Raw genomic sequence first — 18,975 nt, 5'->3', positions numbered from 1 at the left:
TCCGTTAGTCGGCTGTTACTCTGTTACTCAGCAGTGACTCCATTACTCGGCAGTGATTCTGTTACTCGACAGTTGCTCCGTTACTCGGCAGTGACTCCGTTACTCGGCTGTTACTCAGTTATTCGGCAGCTGCTCCGTTACTCAGCAGTTACTCKCTTACTCGGCAGTTGCCCCGTTACTCGGTAGTTACTCCATTAATCGGCCATGACTCCGTTACTCGGCAGTTACGCTCCGGCATCGCGGAGCTCCCATCCCGCAGCAGCAGCAGGAAGCACGAGCTGCTACTCGGTGGGGAGTTTCCACACGCAGACACACAAAGGAGAAGCAGATTTTCAGTGCAAGAAAAACCAGAAAATTTCCCATCCAACAAAGAACTGAAATTTCATCTTAAAAGCACTGGAGCGAGAGCTCTGAAGCGAGCGAGCTGGCAAGGTACGGTATTTTCTGGGGAACTCTGCCCAGCATCCATTGAAAAGGGGACAAATGTAATGCATTCAGGCACGGTGTCATTGTGCTTGACTGAATCAGCGTTTTCTCCTGGAAAACCCTTGGACTCTGGCTGCTCGCTGCTTCCTTTCCCTGCTCCGCATGTACTCTTGGGCCTTCCAGYGACTGCAGCTGCACGGGATGTGGTGAGAAGATGCCCTGACCACGGGCTGGAGCCGGTGGGGTCCTGCAGGTCCTACTTGCAGCCAAGGTGTCCCCTTCCCAGCAGGACACACAAGGAAGTCATCGTGGGCAGGTCCCCCTCAGTGTCTGGGGATGTCACCGTCCGAGTGCGAGATGCAGCCAGGACCAAGATGTGACCAGCTCTGCCACAAGACTTGGATCTACTCAAAGGCTGGAGTTGGGAAAGCTGAGGAGAGGCTCTCCGTAAGGACACCGCTCTCCAAGCAGATAAATTCCATGATTCCCGGCACTGGTCTTCAAATGGCTCCTTGAGGCCCCTGCTCAGTAAAGTATTTCTCACTGAATTAAGGAGAATTTAAGTGTATCCTTAAGCATTTGGCTGAACAAAGAGAGCCTGTTGAATCAGAAGAGGCTACTGAAGGCAGTGCAGAAGCCCTTAAACATCACAAGGGTTATTTTCTAAAAGTATCTTATTTATTTCCAAGTCCTTATCTTGTTTATAACAAAGAAATGCACTAAATTCCTTTCCCAAGGCTGAACAGTACTGGAGCACATCCACGCCAAACAGAAACAACAAAAAAAAAGTTTGATTTTAGGCAGATTAAATAAGCAAATGGTTATTAGTCTCTTGGCTTCTTTCTCTCTCTTTTGTCCTCTTTATTCCTCTGTTCACAATAAACCTAGAATTTTAGGACCTGGTCCAAAGTCCGCTGAATTTGATGGAGCTCTTTCTGTTGGCTTGAGTGGGTTTTGGAGCAGACCTGCAGGCAGGGGACAGCAGTATCTTTACACAGCTTTCTCATTCAGCATCTAGAGACATAAATATTAATTACTGAAACACTAGTCCAGCACACAGACCTCCCCCCAAATTGTTAATATTCCCTCTGCCTTGTTGCTTCATTCCAAGCTACACTGTTTTCAGTCTCAATTTTTTTTCCTTAGCAAAACAAAATCTATTCAGAATCTGAACAGGCTTCCAATTTCTAGCTCGTTTTTATRAATAGTCTTCCGAAACTTCCATAACACATCACACGCAAGGATAAGAACACAGGAGTGGTTTCCAAAGTTGCAATAATTGCTCTCCAGAACGAACGTGGCCCAGACCAGAGCAGCGCTTGGTGCTGGAGACCGCTCATCGGGACACGACGGTGCCGAGGAGCCCCGGCACAGCCAGCCCCGCAGCACCCGGCGGCCTCTCCAGCAAACTGAGCTCAGCTAGGGCAGCTTTTGAGAGACAAAGCAAAGCCAAGGTTCTGTTCCAGCCAACGAAGTCTGCATGAAAGAGCTGGGCCATTTTTGCTACCGCAGCCACCACGAGGAGCCGACTGCTTCCACCGACCGCTGCCTTTCCCTCTAGTTTTCCAGCTCCTTAAACACTACTAAAGGAAATGCTGCATGTCCTGCATGCAATAAACTTCCTCGAGTGCAATTAAGAGGATAAACGAGCTCCTGAGCTCACACCCCCTTCCCCGTCCCAAAAGCAGAGGGGAACAGCCGGTTCGGATTGACGTATATATTCTCGCAGTACTCAATACACACTTGGAACTCTTAAAGCAGATTGTGAGTTGTCATCTATAACTAAAATATAGAGATACATAGATATTACATGATGTGTTTTGCAGAATGAAAGAAAAACTGTTCTTTTCATGTTACCTCAGTGCAAACATGATTGCTTTCGAATAGCTACTGCTCTAAGAGATGTATTGTCACCGGGTAAATGAATCTGCTACCCAAACTTAATCACTGTAAAGAAAAGGAGCAGATCAACCAGAATATGGATTTTTTTTTCCTTTTTTTTTCTTTTATTTTCTTTTTTTTTGGAGTTTGCATGCTTAGTACAGAACTAGTAGGTTTAAAATTTCACAGAACATACTATGTGAGTCAACTGGATTTTAGAGTTATGTTGGMAAGGAAAATAATGAAAAGTACAGCTTTTCGTTTAAACATATGCAACTCTCTTCATGCAAGGTTTTCTTTTAGTTTTTGATTTTAAATTACACTTTGCATTAAAGAATATAGCCAGTGTAAACACGGTCTGTAACACTTATAAAACAGTGCAAATTTTTAAATCTCTGGGAGGGAGTTGAAACACATATTCATACTGGAGGTAAAATCACTTTCTCGGTAGAAAAATACGTCTATTAAACACCTATATGTTCTGAACTGAACTTCACAAAAGAGCAAGTTATAGTTCTATACTGTGCAACAAATTAATATCTTTCCTAGATTCCCATGTTCTGTGTTCGTGTTAAATGCGTAACATTCTAGACAAACAAAAAAYCAAACTTCCAAAAGAACAGAGAAACATATATTATTTAGAACCTAATGAAAATCTTATAGATAATTACGGATATAAGAAGCCACAGAATAAAGAATCGGGGAAAGAAGCAATGGAAAAAATACTGAACCTCTATGGATTATTGCACATTTGAGGTGATTCTCAAGGGCCTTTAGGCCCATTCTGAATGTTTYAAGTCTTAGGTCAGTGTTTGTTCCATTTGACCGTAGGGTACAATTTCAGAACCACTGCAAAATGTTAGGTATTTCCTGGACTCATTTGCTGATTGAACCCCAGGCAGCTGTGAGCAGAGTGCTAACTTTTACTCATGCAATCAAAGACAGCGGCACTAAGACTGAAATACAGGCAATTTTATGCTGCCTGCATAAAAATGTTTCTGGGGGCTTGCTGCAGCACATCTTGCTGAGCCAAAACTCTCATGTCTGCTGTGATTTCCTGAAAGCTTTGCTAAATGCTGCAAAACTGGCTTCTGACTTCATTAGTTAGAGCTGCTGCCCTCARCGTTGTTGTCTCCATGATCTGGCTYTGCAGGCCTTACCCATCTGAGCATGGAAATCCTCACGAACCGTAGTGGCTGGAAGGAAACTCAGCTCACTGAGTAGTAACGCACGATGCWGGGTATCTCTAACACTTGTCACCCACACACAGCAAGAATACTTTCCATGTAAGATAAATTACTGTATCCTCATTTTACTGATGGGACCACTCACCTAAGTGAGAAATGCACCAGCTGCTGAGAAAGATCACCTTTACTACTTGCACAGAGAGCAGGAATAGTCCTGCTTCACTCACATTAAAAAGATAAATAAATTGACCAATAGATACAGAGAGAACTGTCTCAGGTGATTATCACTGCAATTAGAGTCTGACTATTAGTAAACTTGAAAAATTTAGCACTTCTGAATATTGCTGTAGTAGTTATATTCTATTGCTGACATCCTCAGTAAAAGTTAGTTTTAAACTGTAACTATTTATTTTGGAAAAAAGAAATCCTACGTAAAATCACATTGCCTTTACTATAAATTTTAAAACAGGTCAAGAGGTCTTAAGAAATTTCAAACCAGTGGATTCACCAACAGACAGATAAATGCATACTTAAATTCCTTAAAAAAAGTCATTAAAAATCTGCAAAAAGTGTGAAATAATCTATAACCCACACAAAAACTGTTTAAAATCCTTCTTAAACATCTTCTGGTAGTCTAGTAGGTTGTTTAATAAAAACACATTGCTAACCATTGACTAGGAGTACAACATGCCTCAGTAATAAAATGAACAGATGTTGATGTGAGCAGGTGATTTACACTGCAGTAACTTTTACCGTGTACTTTACTGATAAAGCTGGTAGCTCTTCATCTGCATTGTTCGAGCTGGTCATCCTCTCAAATGTATTTCTGAGATAATGCTACTGGGAAGGCTCCCTCCTCCTCTCTTTTAATAATGGCTCATCCCTTGTGGTCTATGAAGGAGACAATCATTTTTGTAGCGTGACACGACATCGGAATTTCCAATCTGTGCKGAAGTATATATGAAAACAAAAACCCAACAGCTTTCGATTTCAATTACAGTTACATAAATATGGATGTTGGAGATCATATACAGTGAACACTTATCCATCCCAGACTGTAAACCTACTGTAAAACGATGGGATGTGTTTTTGTTCTCCCCCCTCCTTTCTAAAGGACCAGTAAAATTGTACATTGAGAGATAGGAAGGACATTATTGGCTTACAAAAGAACGGCCCCTTTGTCAAGAATTTGTAAACGTAAACAAAAAAGTTCAAGTAGAAAAGCAAGGAAGTGTGCTGCTGCTTCAAACGTGGTCAGACACCCCATGGGGCTACTGCAAAGTTCTCTAAAAATGTGTCTTCATGGTGGTCATGAAGCGTCTCCAAAGAGTTCTGATCTTCACTACCAAATATCGCTGGTGAAGCTAAGCTCCTGTGCTGATAAAGGCAGCAAGGGGTTGTTCCTGGGAAACTCCTGGGGATCCTTCACGGTACTGTTAAGAGGTAGCTGTCCGTTTAGTAGCGTCAAAGGTATGTTACAGTACGTGTGGTGGTTACTTATGGAAGCTATTGGCAATGTCGCCGCTGACACGTCATATTCATATCCTCTGCAGTAATGTCTCATTTGTACAGCATCTGTCTGCTGGAAATCAGTCACATCAGCTCGCGACTCTACCAACGTGGCAGAAGTGCCCGTGACAGCGAGAGAGGGGACAGTCTGGAGGTCTCCAAAGAGGCCCTGTTCTGCAGAATCCAGGACCTGACGCCGAGACACCACCTCCTTTCTCTTCCCTGGCATTTCAAAGACTAGGCGCTTCCAAAACTTAGAATTCAGTTTGCTGCTTTTGGGTCCTTTCCATTTGACCACTGAGAGAAGTTTGATGGTATGCTTTAAAGATTCCACTTCGTGATAATTCACCTTCCCTTTTAATTCAGTACACTCAATCAAAATAACTTTGATTTCTCCACTGACTAGCATGTTATGGAGTCTGTTTTCCATCTCAAAAATACTCCATCCTCTCCTGAGAACATAGTCTGGAGTTAACACGATAATGAGTCTTCTGCTTTGCTCAACACATCTTGTGAGATCTTCAATGTAGGCTACAAATTATAGAAAGAGAGAAAGAGTAAAGAATAAAGAAGTCTATTGTATCAAAACATCAGGCTTACAATTAAGTATAACAAAATCCTACAGCTTACTGCTCCACACCATATAAGACAAAGGGTATTTCACAATATACTCCAACAAAAATAAGACTGCATATCACAACATGACATATTCATAAATACATATAGAAAACTCCTCAGTAAAACCCTCTCTCCTTCCCTGTTTTTTCCCTGTTCATCTCAAGGCAATGACGTTTACATAATATCCTTGCTGTGTAGATGCACTTGAGTGACGCAAAATACACAATTCTCTTACTGAAGAGCACAGCCCAAGGTGAATGTGATGTTTGTGTAAATTTTAACATTAACACTGGTGATGATTAAGGTTGCACTGAGGGAAGCACGCTTTGGGAAGCAGGTCTTGTGTTGCAGATGTGGGACACGAGGATGCTGCAGGGTGTACAACGTGTAACTAGCAAGTGCTCAAAAAGAAATCAGCCCTCATCACATGCAGAAATTGTGCCTTTGCATAGAAGCATCACGGTAGCTCCTTCTCCTTGCTTGACCACAGAGCCCAATAGCCTTCCTTGTGGCCCAATGGTCTTCTTAATACCGCAAACCTGTGCTTCTATGTACTCGAGGTATTAACAGAAACTTCACAAGTGACAGGAACAAATGGAAAATTTGAGTGTATCAGAGGTGTTTATTTTCTGAGACAGAAGTGACAAAGAAGATAGGATTCTTCTTTTATTCATGCATGCCAAGTAGTTGCAAATGACTGGCGTAAGCAGAAACGCTAGCCCCATCATTAGCTCCATGACGTCAGCTTACTGAGCTGCAAAACATTCCTGAAGTTGGACTTTGGGTTTCGGTGCCAAGTTTCACTTGGGAGAGGGAAGAGATGCCAATTACACTGGTCTGACACAGAACATGATGGGAAAGAGACCCAAAACCCACTCAAATGAACAAACTTCAGTGAATTTCAGAAGGTTTTGGGTCAACTCCAGAAAAAGGCAAACGCTTGAAAAAAGTCCTAAGGTCAGAAAAGCATTCAGTGCTTTCACAGCACTGTCACTACAAACTTAAGAGATGGAGATATACACGTTTATACTTAAACTACACGAGCTTGTTGAGCTCGGGCTGCTCACACCACTCGGGATGTGCCATCTGACAACAGAGGAGAAACGGGGTTATAAATGACGACTTGGACACAAGAGCTGCACAGAACAGATCTTTACTCAGCRCAGGGCAGGGCCTCGCTTACACACACTGCCCTCTAGCAGGAACAACGAGTACAAATAACAGCATTAATCAACATCTGTTACTGCAAGACTTATTTTTATAGTCCCGGGCACCATACCATAGCATGCTTATTCACACCACTTCCCGTAAAGCGATTAGCTACAAAATAAACCAACAGGAACATTTTAAAATAGCTTATTTTCATGAGACTGAAGGCATAGTTAGCATAAAATCTGCCTTTACCAATGTTTTATTTCACCACTTAGCAGCAAGAAGAATTTCTTTCACAAATGGAAAAAAATGCAACTGTAAACATCCTACAGACAGACAAATTTAAGACATACACATACATTACAAATGTCTATGCAACAATCCTGACTTTTAGTTCATGTTTTATGATTCTTTAATCATGCAGCATTTACAATTTACTTTTCTTCTTAAAATGTTTTAGGAGGAAAACCCCCACATTGCTCTGTGTCAAATGTTTACTCATTGATGAAAAGAAAAAAAAATTGACATTAAAATCCACAGGAGAGGCAGCGGAGGGGGAGAGAATCRGCAACAGTGAGAAAATGATAAGCAGAACTGGTGAAACAAAACTTAAGGAAAGGTAGAAATGTTCAATACAATGGAAAGAGATTATCCCAATGTATCAACAGCTCAGACTCTTCATTTTCTTCCTTTCTTTCTGCTCCCAAAAAGAAAGAATTTAGGTGGGAAGCTTCATCATTAGARGTTGAATCTGCAAGATACAGTAAAACAACAAGCTATCATGCATCTTTCCTGAGACATGTTCATCCCTCCGTCAAGCAACTCAGAACAGGGCTATGCACAAGACAATGCTCTGCAGGACACAACACCATTCAGTACCACACATGCTGCGCGCGTCCACGGAAACAGAACAAAACCACACTCCACTTTTCATATTTTTGAATGGCCAGTGGCAATACTTTTCATAGCAACGACCCATCAATAATCCATGAGAGCAGCTCAGTCGAAAACTCACCAGGCTTTGCGTTAGTTGACAGGGAATGAGACGAGAGGAAGGTAGGAAAGACTCCTGAATTTCCCTGATAGACTCCTCTCCGCTCTGTGCTTCTCCTATATTTTGCTATGTCCAGTTTAATTACTGGATAATACAATAATTTCAAGCTTTTTTTTCCTTTTTTTTTTTTTTTTCTTTTATAGATGGCTACACAGGACACTTGACAATTACCACTAGGTGCTCTTTCAAACATCAAGTTTGCAACTTGCTCCGATAGACGTGGCCTGTGCATAGGGTCTCTTGGTGCACTAAGGATGACGCACAGTCAAAAGCCCAAAGAAAAGGCCCTGACTATTCACAGTAACTTCAGCTTTTGACCTCCATTAAACCCAGGGAGGACAGAATGGCTTAGTCTGGATGTGCAGCCAAAAAGATACCTCTCAATTTTCACATCCAAAGGGAAGGAAAAGGAGCTCCATGAACATCCCCATGAACACACACAGCTATTTGCACGATTGCCCTTCAGTAATGAAGGCAGATCAACTGGCAGCAAATATATGTTCACTAGACACCATTAGTGAACGGTGCCACATACCTAACAAAGTCTCTTTGGAAAACCCCGGGCACAATCCGGTTATTTTTAGATGTCAAGAAYGTGGGCAGCTGGAATTCATGAGGCRGCAGARGGGCAGGCAAAACTGCAAAGGGCCAGAATGGCAACAGTGACCCTCRGACACCTCTTATCAGACACCTGAGGAGCTTCCCCGCGGTGCTGCCAACCTCTCATCTTCCAGGAAAACGTGGAGGTTTTTACGTCATCACTGGAGCTCTCTTCAGTGCCCGACGGCTGCGCTGCAATGAGTTGCTGTTGTGCTTCCAATGCTGTGAAGACCCAGCGTAGGCTRAGAGCAACTAGATGCTGCTCTAACCGATTTGTATTGCTAGCATTAAAGGCACAATCTGACCTCTTCACTTTATGGGTTCAAAATCATTTGTAGAAACAACATCAGGACAGCATTCCCCTCTAATGCAGCTCAATTTTAAGAGAGCCAAGAACAAGTGTATCATTCTCTTCCCGCAGACGCATCRTACTACAAATGGGTAAAACTATGTTATTTCTGTCTCCCTCATCTCTCCTTCAACTGCTCAGTGTCCTCAGGTCTTCTGAGTCAAAAAAGCAGCCAGGGTTTCAGCTCTTTGGTTAAGACCAAAGAATATTCTTTAACCCCAGGGCTGTGGGGCTGCTGGAGACCCACCTGCATGCAGGAGCTGTGGGCAAAACACACGGCTGCAGCTGTATTCACACCCCAGCCTCGCAGGGCCAGGCCAAAGCCAACTGCAAATGCCACCAGCCCCGTCCACCCTCCACGTGGAGCCAGCAAAGAGGTGCCTTGACCTGGTGTGTTGCCTCAGCCCAGGCAGATGCAGAGGTTATCAAGAGCTTTCCCCTCAAAGATCAGGGAAACCAGCTAGAGAGAACCATCATCCAAATTCTCCCTGGATATTTCCAGAGTCAGCTTTTTAGTTTGTTCGGAAAAGTCACCAAGATAGATAAATGAAATACTGTTTAACAAATCTATTTTTTGCTCGCTCTCAAGTGCAAATAGCAGCTGCCCGCCGTGCCTCGCGCCGSGAGGTGACTGCAATAATGCGCACCCTCCTGTGGCAGCACCTCCGCACTGCAGAGATTACAGGAAACAACCAGCCGTGCAAAATACACCTTATTTACAGTGCTACTGGAGTCGCATACGTTTAAGCAAAGATACAGAAGGAAACATCACAATGGTGAGGGGAAAAGCAGTGCAGTATGTGGGAAGACGCAGCAGAAGACAAGGCAATGCGGTATCTGAGAGACGAGATATTTCCTAAAAATGGAAAAGATTGCTCTTAACACCCCTCATTTTCCACAGAAATCAACCCTAAAGCGCTGCTCTCGTCGCGCCTGCCGCTTTTTGAGACACTCTCTCCAAGTGCCTTTGCTTGCTCAGCTCTGAGGTTTCCAGGAGGCCAATCTGAGCTCCGCTGCTGCTCGCTCCGCAGCCAGGCCTGGCGAGAGCAGGGAACTGCTGAAGGGCCCAAGAGCTCCTAAAAATGGGCGTCCAGCTCTTCCCTTCTTCCCTGCTGCCTCACCCTCTCTTCAGTCCTCCAAAAAAAAAATCCTCCCTCATATYTTTCCCAAACCCAAAGCGTGTGGACCCTGCTCCTCACAGGCACACGCGTCACTGTCACTGATCTGCTCAGGTGCTCCTGCAGCTCTGCACATTTGCATCAGGCCCTCTCAAAGGCTGCAGAGCATGCCTGAGAGGAGAAATGGAGGTATTTATTAAATCTGTGTATGTGCATGAGTGAGAACCGACATTTTCAGGTACCCTGCATTTTCAGAAAAGGTTTAATGAATACCCAAAGCAATGACACAAATCTGCTGAACACCCGACTGACAAAAACAGACAAAATCAAYGTGTGTTGTTGATACAGCAACTGGAAGGAAGAATCTCATTTCAGATGAATCTGTACCTCTGTACGGTTATCATGGAAAGGCTAGATTTAAACTCCCTAATTCATTTTGTGTAGTGGTTCCATATAACTCTGTTACATTGTTGGATAGCAAACATAACTATTTATTACAGTTGTAGGATTTAAACACAAAAGACCTATTTTCTCTTAATAATATCTAATAATTCAGTATTACTTGCTTGTACTGCCAGAGCTAAAAATACTTCAATCCAAGTGCCCTTTCTGAAAGGCCCCATGCCAGGGGACTAGCAGGGTAACCCTAGAGCTTCACCGGGACACGGTGAAAAGCAACAGGGAGGCAGCTCTGACCTAGGAGCTGCAAACACAAATGATAAACCTAAGGCACCACGTGAGGCTCTGCATGATCCCTGATGGGGCTCTGGCTCCCATCTCCTCAAGGGGATCGCTCAGAGCCTCCTTTCCACCCTGAAATACTGAGGAAACTTGGGGCAGGTACTGGCATCTGGCAACCGTACGGCGGCAGCTTCAGGTCTTTGGCAGGAGGCTGCAAACGCAGCCACGTTATAGCTGTTCCCATCTGGGGACATCTGCTCCAGCAAAACTACCACTTTCTTTGCTCAGATTTCCTATATTCTAGCATATACAGAGAAAAGTTCATGCTCTCTTCTGGCATTTTTCACGCAAACGATCTGCAGGAGGAATTCATATGAAAAGGCATTATTTCTYACACAGGCAGCATTTCAAATAAACATGGTATTAAGGTAAACATACTGTGCATGCAGAATTCATCAATATGATGCACATTCTTCAGAGTCTTTTTTGACTTGTCCAAAAATGAATCTGGAAAGGGAGATGTTGTAAAYCCAGCTAAGAAGGTATTAGCTGTTGTTACAGACATCTGAAAGGGCTGTAAAACTCTTCCAACGCTGTCGCAGAATGGATCAGGAACRGACCACTGTATTTCACTGTCAGCATGGAAAACAGCATCAGGATCACTGGACAGCAGGTGGCCCTCTGAGGAATTAGTTTTACTGACACAACACTGATTACTTACCCAATACCGATACTGTTTAGAAACCTAATTGTTGGTCAAAACACTAATGAAAAAATTGCATGTAAACCATTCTATTAACTGGGAAATAAAGTTACTATTTATGACACTTCAAGGGCAGGAAGGAAATTAAAAAAAAAAAAAAGGACTTAATGTGAAAGAAGACTTTTGCTTTTAAAGCTGCTGTGGACAAATCAATAATCACTGAAAGAAATCCTATTTTCAGCGATAAAACAGAGATTGCAAAATGTTTTTTCAAAGTCTCCTGTGTCTGACACAGAAATTTTGGGTGACAGTTGGCTGCTCTTTCCCCTTGGAGAGCTCCTACCTCCCCCTGAAATCAGCATCTCCCCTTTGCTTTCAGTAGTGCAGGRACAAACTCTGACTTAGAGCTCCAGTTTGCAGTACTGGGGAGCTCTTCCAAGCTGGCAACCACTTCACAAAGAGAGGTTTTCCATATCTAGTATTTACAGCAYAGTCCAAGCCTTCAYAGCTCACCAGAAGGAGTTGAAACTYGAAGGTTCGAAATACTTACTTCCACTAGGGATCAGGTCCCTATCCGGAATGAAGAGCTTGTAGCCATAGTGCTTTTCCAGAACATCGGGCAGGATTTCAAGCGCAAACTGCTCCTCATCGTTATTATCACCATCTAAAGCATCAGGATCCACTTTGGTGTACGAAAGATACGCATCGTATTCCTTGTTGTCTGTAAGAAAGCAACATCATGCTCAGGCTGCTGTTTGCAAAAGCGCTATCCAAAAAAGCACAGGGCACTTTGAGGATATTGAACTCTTTTTGGAAATGACAGAGAACTTCCCAGCAAAACTGCTTCAGCAAAGGCACTCATGTCCAACCTGGCTTCCACAGAGATGATTTCCCAGACCCAGATGAAGAATCTCCTTTCAGCTCCCTGCTGTACACTAATTACTAATCCTGCCCCATGTGACAGCTGCACAAGTGTGACACTGCTGCACGTCAGCAAAGACCTGGGGCAAAACTCTGGTACCAACGTGAAGCTGGAACTTTGCACAAAACCCTTTATAGGTATCACTAATGGAAGTTTTTACTTAAGCCTCAGCTCCTGKGCTGCAACAGTACAGACTGTGGGAACGTTTTGAGCTTTTACTTGAAGAGAGAGAATAAATCCTTGTGCATGTAACCATGAAAACACGATGGGGCACATGACTCAGGTGAAAACAGGTCTGCAGAAAGCAATGGCCAAAATAAGCAAACCAACCATGATTTTGGGCATCACTTGCCCCAGGCTACGCTGAGGAATTTGGGCCTGTCCAAGCAGGGGTGAAGGAAGGGCAGAGGGGCCCGTGAGATGCCCCATGCAGAGGTTCAGCTAGAAAGGGCAACTTTCCTCCTCCTCTAGGACTTGTCTCCAGCTCTCCGTGACCAAAAAAATGAAGCCAAGAGCCAGTGACCATGCTGGGAATGGAGGTGGCACCAGGAACCAGGGAGTAAGAAATAGAGATCCACAAGACAGTGAGGGGGTCTGAGACCTTCACACACACMCCCTGCTAAACCCATGCTGGGAACAGGCTGCCTTAGTAACAYTTTTCTTTGTTATTCCCCTGCAGTAATAGAAAAATAGTATATTGGAAAAGTCAACCTTCAGCAATTCAGTCTCTAGGGAAGAGCACAGCTGCCATTATTTACAGAAAATGAAAAATCAAATAGCTAATGTTGTGAGAACAAAATTGCATGACTGTAGGATTGCTGAGCACCAATTATCCATAAAAAACAGCACACAGGAAAGACAATTAAAGCAGTTAAAATTCATCAATACAGTCTGATAAAAGAAAAAAAAAAGCTAATCATAATACAACGCTTTGATGACCTTGCAAGGATGGYTCCTTTCTTATTCTTTGCACAAAGCCAGATCCAAGAGGGTCAAAGGAACAGCAAGCATGTGCATAATTACAYTGATGTAAGAGGTGAGCCGGGCGCAAGGAGGTCCAACTGCCTTGCTGCTATTTCTCTGGAATCAACCAGGTTAAAATGGAGGTTATTGATGGAAAAATGTCAGCACAGTCATGTTCCAGCCCTGCACGGCCCTTCACAAGCCTCGTGGGGAGGGCACAAGGAGCTGCCCAGGCCGGCCCACTGCTGGCTCTGCCAGCCTTGGATGCTGCCCTAAGCTGCTGGCAGGTTCTAGGTGCCTTCCCTTAACCCTGACTCTTGAGAAACCTCTTCTCTAAAAACAAAGCTTCACAAGATGCAGGAAATGAATCACTTCCTCAACACCACTGACATTGTATTTTTAGTAACAAGATAAAGCCAATCTGTCGAGTTCCAAATCTTGTTATTTTAAAGAAATAAATGTGCAAATGAGACATGACGCTGCAACTGGATCTATACAGCCGACCCCTCATGGGAGCTGTGCATGTCCCTACCAAAGCCTGCACAGATACAAAGACATGTCCTCATAGATCCTTGCACTTCAGAAACTTTCTGCCTCTGTGTTTCATTCTGCAGAATCAGAATAAAATACAAGGCTAGAATAAAGCTAAAACCACACACTGGAATAATAAAAGGTTGTTTTCAAAATAAAAGGAAATCACTGGGTCTAAACCCATGGAATTAGAGGCAAACTACTACTAAAGACACAGAATTTCACCTTTTACTTTCCCCTATGTGAATCAGAATAACTATCAATCAAAAACCAACAATTACAGCTATAGTATGAAAAAATATATTTCTGTATTTTCTTATGTGCTCATAAAAATTGAGAGAGAGGAAATTCCCTGACTTTTGTCCCTGCTTTTAAGCCTTCCCCTGGCCTATATTGTACCCATCCACCAGAGCTGCCACAGGTTGCATTGCAGCGAAACTTTTTCACACAACTTCCAATGAGTGCTTAGCAGAAAAGTTCATTATTTTTATAAAAGGCAATGGTAATTGCAGAAAGTAAAAGGTCTATGCAATTGCACAATTGTTTTTGCACAATGGGGGAAGTGTGCTCCCCACTCCATTTTCAAGCACATTATTAGTACTTTCAGACTGCTACGTGACTCAGGCACGGCAGTGGATTATAAACGGTAGCAATGTTTTAATATTCTACTTCAGCTCTCTAACAGATACCAATTATATGCACATTAATAATATATCAATTATAGTATAATAGTAACATATTTTGGATGTACTAAATGGCACAAGGTGCTTGGATTTAGTTCATCACTACTTACTGCAGGCTCTTAGGAGCAAGAATGTATTATATTCCTAGCAACCGAATCCCCGATTGAAAAGCACATGTTTAGCTTTAGGCACAGAAGAGATTATATGCTGCTGAAGCTGGGGGGTTGGAACATGGAAAGACACCACGTGCTATTCTGAGACATTAGATTTCCATTAAATTATTTCCAGATTCCCAGCTAACTGAGGTAACTAGTTAACTGCAATAGCAATTGTCCCTCATGACCACAGGCAGCTGGTGGTCTGACACATGCTCTCAGGAGCACGCGATCTTGGGCAGACATGAACTGAATTACACGTGAGGAATTTCCCCGAGGAATCAGGTCACAAACCATATTCAAGCCTCTTTAATAGACTGCTGAAAATCTCTTACCATTCTAGCTTTCTTACAGCGTGACCGACCCAGAGATGCTTCAGCAGACAGACTCATGAATTTCCATGGGGGTTTTGGGACCCTAGTCTGTGGGTGCTAGGTAGTTCGAACCTAAGCTGGTGGCAATTTRTCTTTGGGAATTCATTTCACTCCAAGGTTTCCTCACTTTGGGTCTCTGAAACCTTTCTATGAGTATATTGAGGTCCCTGAGATGCTGCTTACCATCCGCTGCCTCRTCTCCTCCAAAGTTCTGTCGGTAGAACAGCATCAGCTCTATGTTGTAGCACTTGTAGATGGTCACAAGCAAAATAAGCAGAAGCAGGATGGCTCCCAATCCTCCAGCTAGCTCGATTTTGTAGATCAAATCTAAGATTAGAAAGAAAATAACAGAACGGTTATGAACCCTGTAGACTTTGATTGTTCTAATCCATTGTACAATCCCATATACAATTGCACGACTTCCTGTTAGAACCACTGCGACATCAAGGATGCCTAATTCTCTGTTCATTACCAGTTATTTAACTTTACTGATTTACTCCTTCTACCGCCAGTCTGAAATTGCCATCCAGAACGCATTTGAGGCTATAATCATAATTCTTCTGCAAGGGAATTATGCAGTGATTTTACACTGAGGATTAATCAATCTTTAATGAGCTTGCGGAGTTTGACTGAATCTTGTCTTGCCAAAGTGCTCCCAATGCTGCGTGCAGCACGTGAGAATAGACAGACTGGACATATTCTACCCCATTTCTGAGACTCTGGTCCCCCAAACTAATGTTAGCTCTGCTTTTGTATCAGTCAATGAGTTGATGTGACCCTGCCAAACCAGACTTTCAGCTGCATCACTGGGGAACTAATTGAGCATCTAGAGCACCCCAGATAACGTGGGAAGCCAGGAGCACAAATCTGGCTGCTAAAAGCTACTTCGTTCGAGTTGTGATGGCTACAAACCAAGTTCTTGCATGCTTGTTTAGTATACATTATATTTTAATGGGAACTGGCGTTAGTTAAAATCTCCTACTGGGATGCTCTTGTTAGGAAACATCACAAACAGTTTGTCTCAAAGTACTTCACAAATTCATTCCAACGCAATTATCCATCTTCTGCAACTGTGGAAACAGAGGCAGAGCAAAGTGAAGCCATGTGCTCAAGGTCGTTCAGGAAGCCAACGACAGACCGAGATAAAAAACATAAAATACCAGTCCAGTGCTTGACCTCACATCACAYGCTGAGACTCGCACAGTAGTGCAGCTTAGCCTGAAACGTCCTCTGAACACAGTATTACCAGTGACACCACTTGGTGCATTGCATAGCCATAAAAGACCCAAGATGACAACAGCCTATATTAGTTTAGATAAGATGTCATGAAGATATTTACTGCTGTGATAAATACCATGTGAAGATGTAAAAACTGTAATACTAGAGAGACAAAGTTTTTTGTGACCTTCACGCTTCTAAAACTTAGGTCAGAAAAAAAATTACTTGTGTGTCATTCATGTGGTGCTCAAGACTAAAAGAAAATTATCTGCGTATCATTTGGGGCTACTCTTGCCTTCCCATGCCTTGTATTTCAATAATTAACGTCAGATGTCAAGCTATTCCCAATTTACATTATCTCTGATATCTGTCTGGTAAGAAGTCAGGGACTAATAGATGGAAAAGGTCTATTACAAGAGCAATTTTATCTCTCTGAGAATATAGAGAATCCGAAGGACTTTTAKCACACTGCATGGTAAAGCTGGCACATGCACTTGAGGTAAATCTAGTCAAATGGACAGCAGAATTGGTTAAAACCATTTTTCAGTGAAAAAACAACTTTTCATGTTGTCCTGAAATTTTCCTCACAGGAAATTGAGATTATTGCAAGATTGTCGGGTTAGGGAGAAAATGAAGGGCATTCAATTCTAAACTGATTTATACACCTTGCAGAGCAAAGGTCCAAGGACAGAACCTTCTGTATAGATTGTCTGGTTGTTATGTTGTATGGATTTGCTCTGGCCTTTCTAATACTCATCCTTGTACCTCATAACTGTCCTCACTTCCAGATTTGAAAAGGCAGAAGGCCAAGGCTTTTGGGCTTCTTATTTCTGTTGTACAGTGGAAACAATTGAGAAAAGCCCAAAACGCTCAACTTGGGCACGGCCTCTGACTATTGCCTTTCTCCTCAAGTGGTTCTCACTGAAGTCAACAGGAAATACAACTGAGTTGAACCCGGGGAAGGAGCTGAATCTGGACTATTGCCATAATAGTGACTAAGAATCCATAAGCCATCACACTCGGATAGACTCCAGTGTAAGGCAATGCAGAAGGATTCAGCCACAACACATTATGTACAGGATTATACTTTATGAAATACTCACAGTATTAGGTAAATACCTAAGAAGCAAGAACCAAATATATCAATATATCTTAGAAAGCTCCTCCTTGTTAGTTAAAATATCAATATATAAAAAAAAAAAGTCAAAACATGTTTCCTTAATGTCTTGAGCAAAGGTAGCCTTGCGGAAACTAAGTGTTGAGCCACCCCACTGTAAATATTATTTTTGTTTAAACACACTTTTTTTTTTTCCCCCATTAAGAGTACAGACTGATTTTTTTTCCTGCAGTTCTTGACAAGTTACTTGTGTCCCAGGACAGTTATTTTATTACTGCACTTAGACTCCTATTAGAAAAATGCTGGGATCCTGGGCTGAGCTCCTGCCTCGAGCGGTGGTTGCAGAGGCTTTTTTAGCTGACACCATCAGCTCAGCTCTGAGCAAGTGCATGGAGAACATGGGAGCATCACTGGGTTCACAGCCTCTGTGTGTGCCCAGTGCAAACATTTCTTCTGTTTTGGTAAACTATCTTAYAGCCAAGAATAACAGCAAAGACCTGGGCAATTTATTAGCTCTTCAGGTAATCTCCTGTGCTGATTGCTCTGTGGCTTCCCAATTACTGTTGGGGTCCAAGTGTGCAATTCTTCCTCGCTTTCCTAACAGCTGCTGCTTTACAGCTTCTATCCCTGCTAATATTCTGCATTTTCAAGAGATCACAATCAAGTTTAAATGTCACCCTCTTTACAAACAGGAGAGGCTGTTCAAGTAGCTTGAGAACGGTAATGAGATACCATTCCACTGCTTAGCATTGTCACTGTCAAAACCAAGTGCTTTGCTTTGTGCTACAGATGATAATTTGTCAGTACCGGTACTCCCACTTCTAGAGTATCAAGGTAACACAATATGGGGTAATTCTCCATTGATTTGTAGCTCCCATTGCAATGTTTTCATTCCTGTTTCAGTTAAAAAAATCAACACACCTGGCAACCATTTCCAGTTTTCAATTTAAACAGGAAATCTAGGAAGTTGGAGAAACAGGAGAAATCTGACCTCATGTCTGAGCTCTACATATTCTAGTAAAAGCACGTTAACCCTCTCTGCCACACCATTACCTGTGGGCTGGTGTCCATCAACTCTTAGTCAAATTTGCAGGGTGTTTAGACTGAAATACTTGCACTGACTTTAGCAGCGACCTGATTCCAGGCAAGCACATCACCTGCAGAGCTTGTTCAGCAGGGCCTAGGCAACAGTTCATTACATTTCTCTACAAATGGTAAACTGAAGCCATAACCCAAAAGCACATTAGCTCTGCTCAGCACACGCACTTGCGAGAGGCCAGCAGGACCCCAGCTCCGGGCTCGGCGGCTGGCGGGGACACGTCCTTTCCTGGGGGACAAGAGCTCAGGAATAATAATAATAATAATAACAACAACAACAACAACAATCATCACCTTTCTTACGCAGGAGGACACTGGCATGCTTCCGCCCATTCCTGTTTTCCACGTGGCACGTATAGTTTGCCAGGTCTGCCTCTTCCACAGCATCAAAGATCAACGTCAGTTCCACTTCCTTCTCTCCRAGATGTTCTCTGAGGAGTCTGGAAGGAAGGATACAGCCTTCTCTTAACTGAACGGAAGGAATGAAGGTAGGATGGAAGGAGCCTTAATAAACCATGACTTTTGGTTTTCTACATTTTCTATGAAATGTCCCAGGTCTCTTGCACTCCCAGAGAACTTAGAGGAAATTAGCGTTACATGGAAGAAATYTAACAGAAGTAGCTTTTCTGCTGTCCA

The 18,975-nt window shown here is 42.9% G+C and overlaps 1 protein-coding gene across 2 annotated transcripts in view; it reads right to left on the bottom strand.

Annotated features, from left to right (window-relative positions):
- Window positions 1-2,828: 2,828 nt before the first annotated feature.
- IL1RAPL2 (interleukin 1 receptor accessory protein like 2) overlaps window positions 2,829-18,975 on the bottom strand; it is a 302,191-nt gene continuing 286,044 nt past the window's right edge. For both annotated transcript variants that reach the window (XM_026039057.1, XM_026039056.1), the window contains exons 8-11: window positions 18,634-18,779; window positions 15,090-15,233; window positions 11,829-11,999; window positions 2,829-5,534 (exon numbers count right to left, since the gene is read on the bottom strand). In XM_026039057.1, coding sequence (XP_025894842.1) covers window positions 4,837-5,534; window positions 11,829-11,999; window positions 15,090-15,233; window positions 18,634-18,779 — 1,159 coding nt within the window. In that variant the 3' untranslated portion in view covers window positions 2,829-4,836. The remainder of the gene's footprint in view (window positions 5,535-11,828; window positions 12,000-15,089; window positions 15,234-18,633; window positions 18,780-18,975) is intronic.

This window comes from Nothoprocta perdicaria, unplaced genomic scaffold (assembly GCF_003342845.1).
Source record: "Nothoprocta perdicaria isolate Ctin4 unplaced genomic scaffold, notPer1 scaffold_22, whole genome shotgun sequence".
NCBI classification, from domain to species: Eukaryota; Metazoa; Chordata; class Aves; order Tinamiformes; family Tinamidae; genus Nothoprocta; species Nothoprocta perdicaria.
The sequence above is the reverse complement of the archived record's forward strand: the minus strand, read 5'-3'. Positions and strand labels throughout refer to the sequence as shown.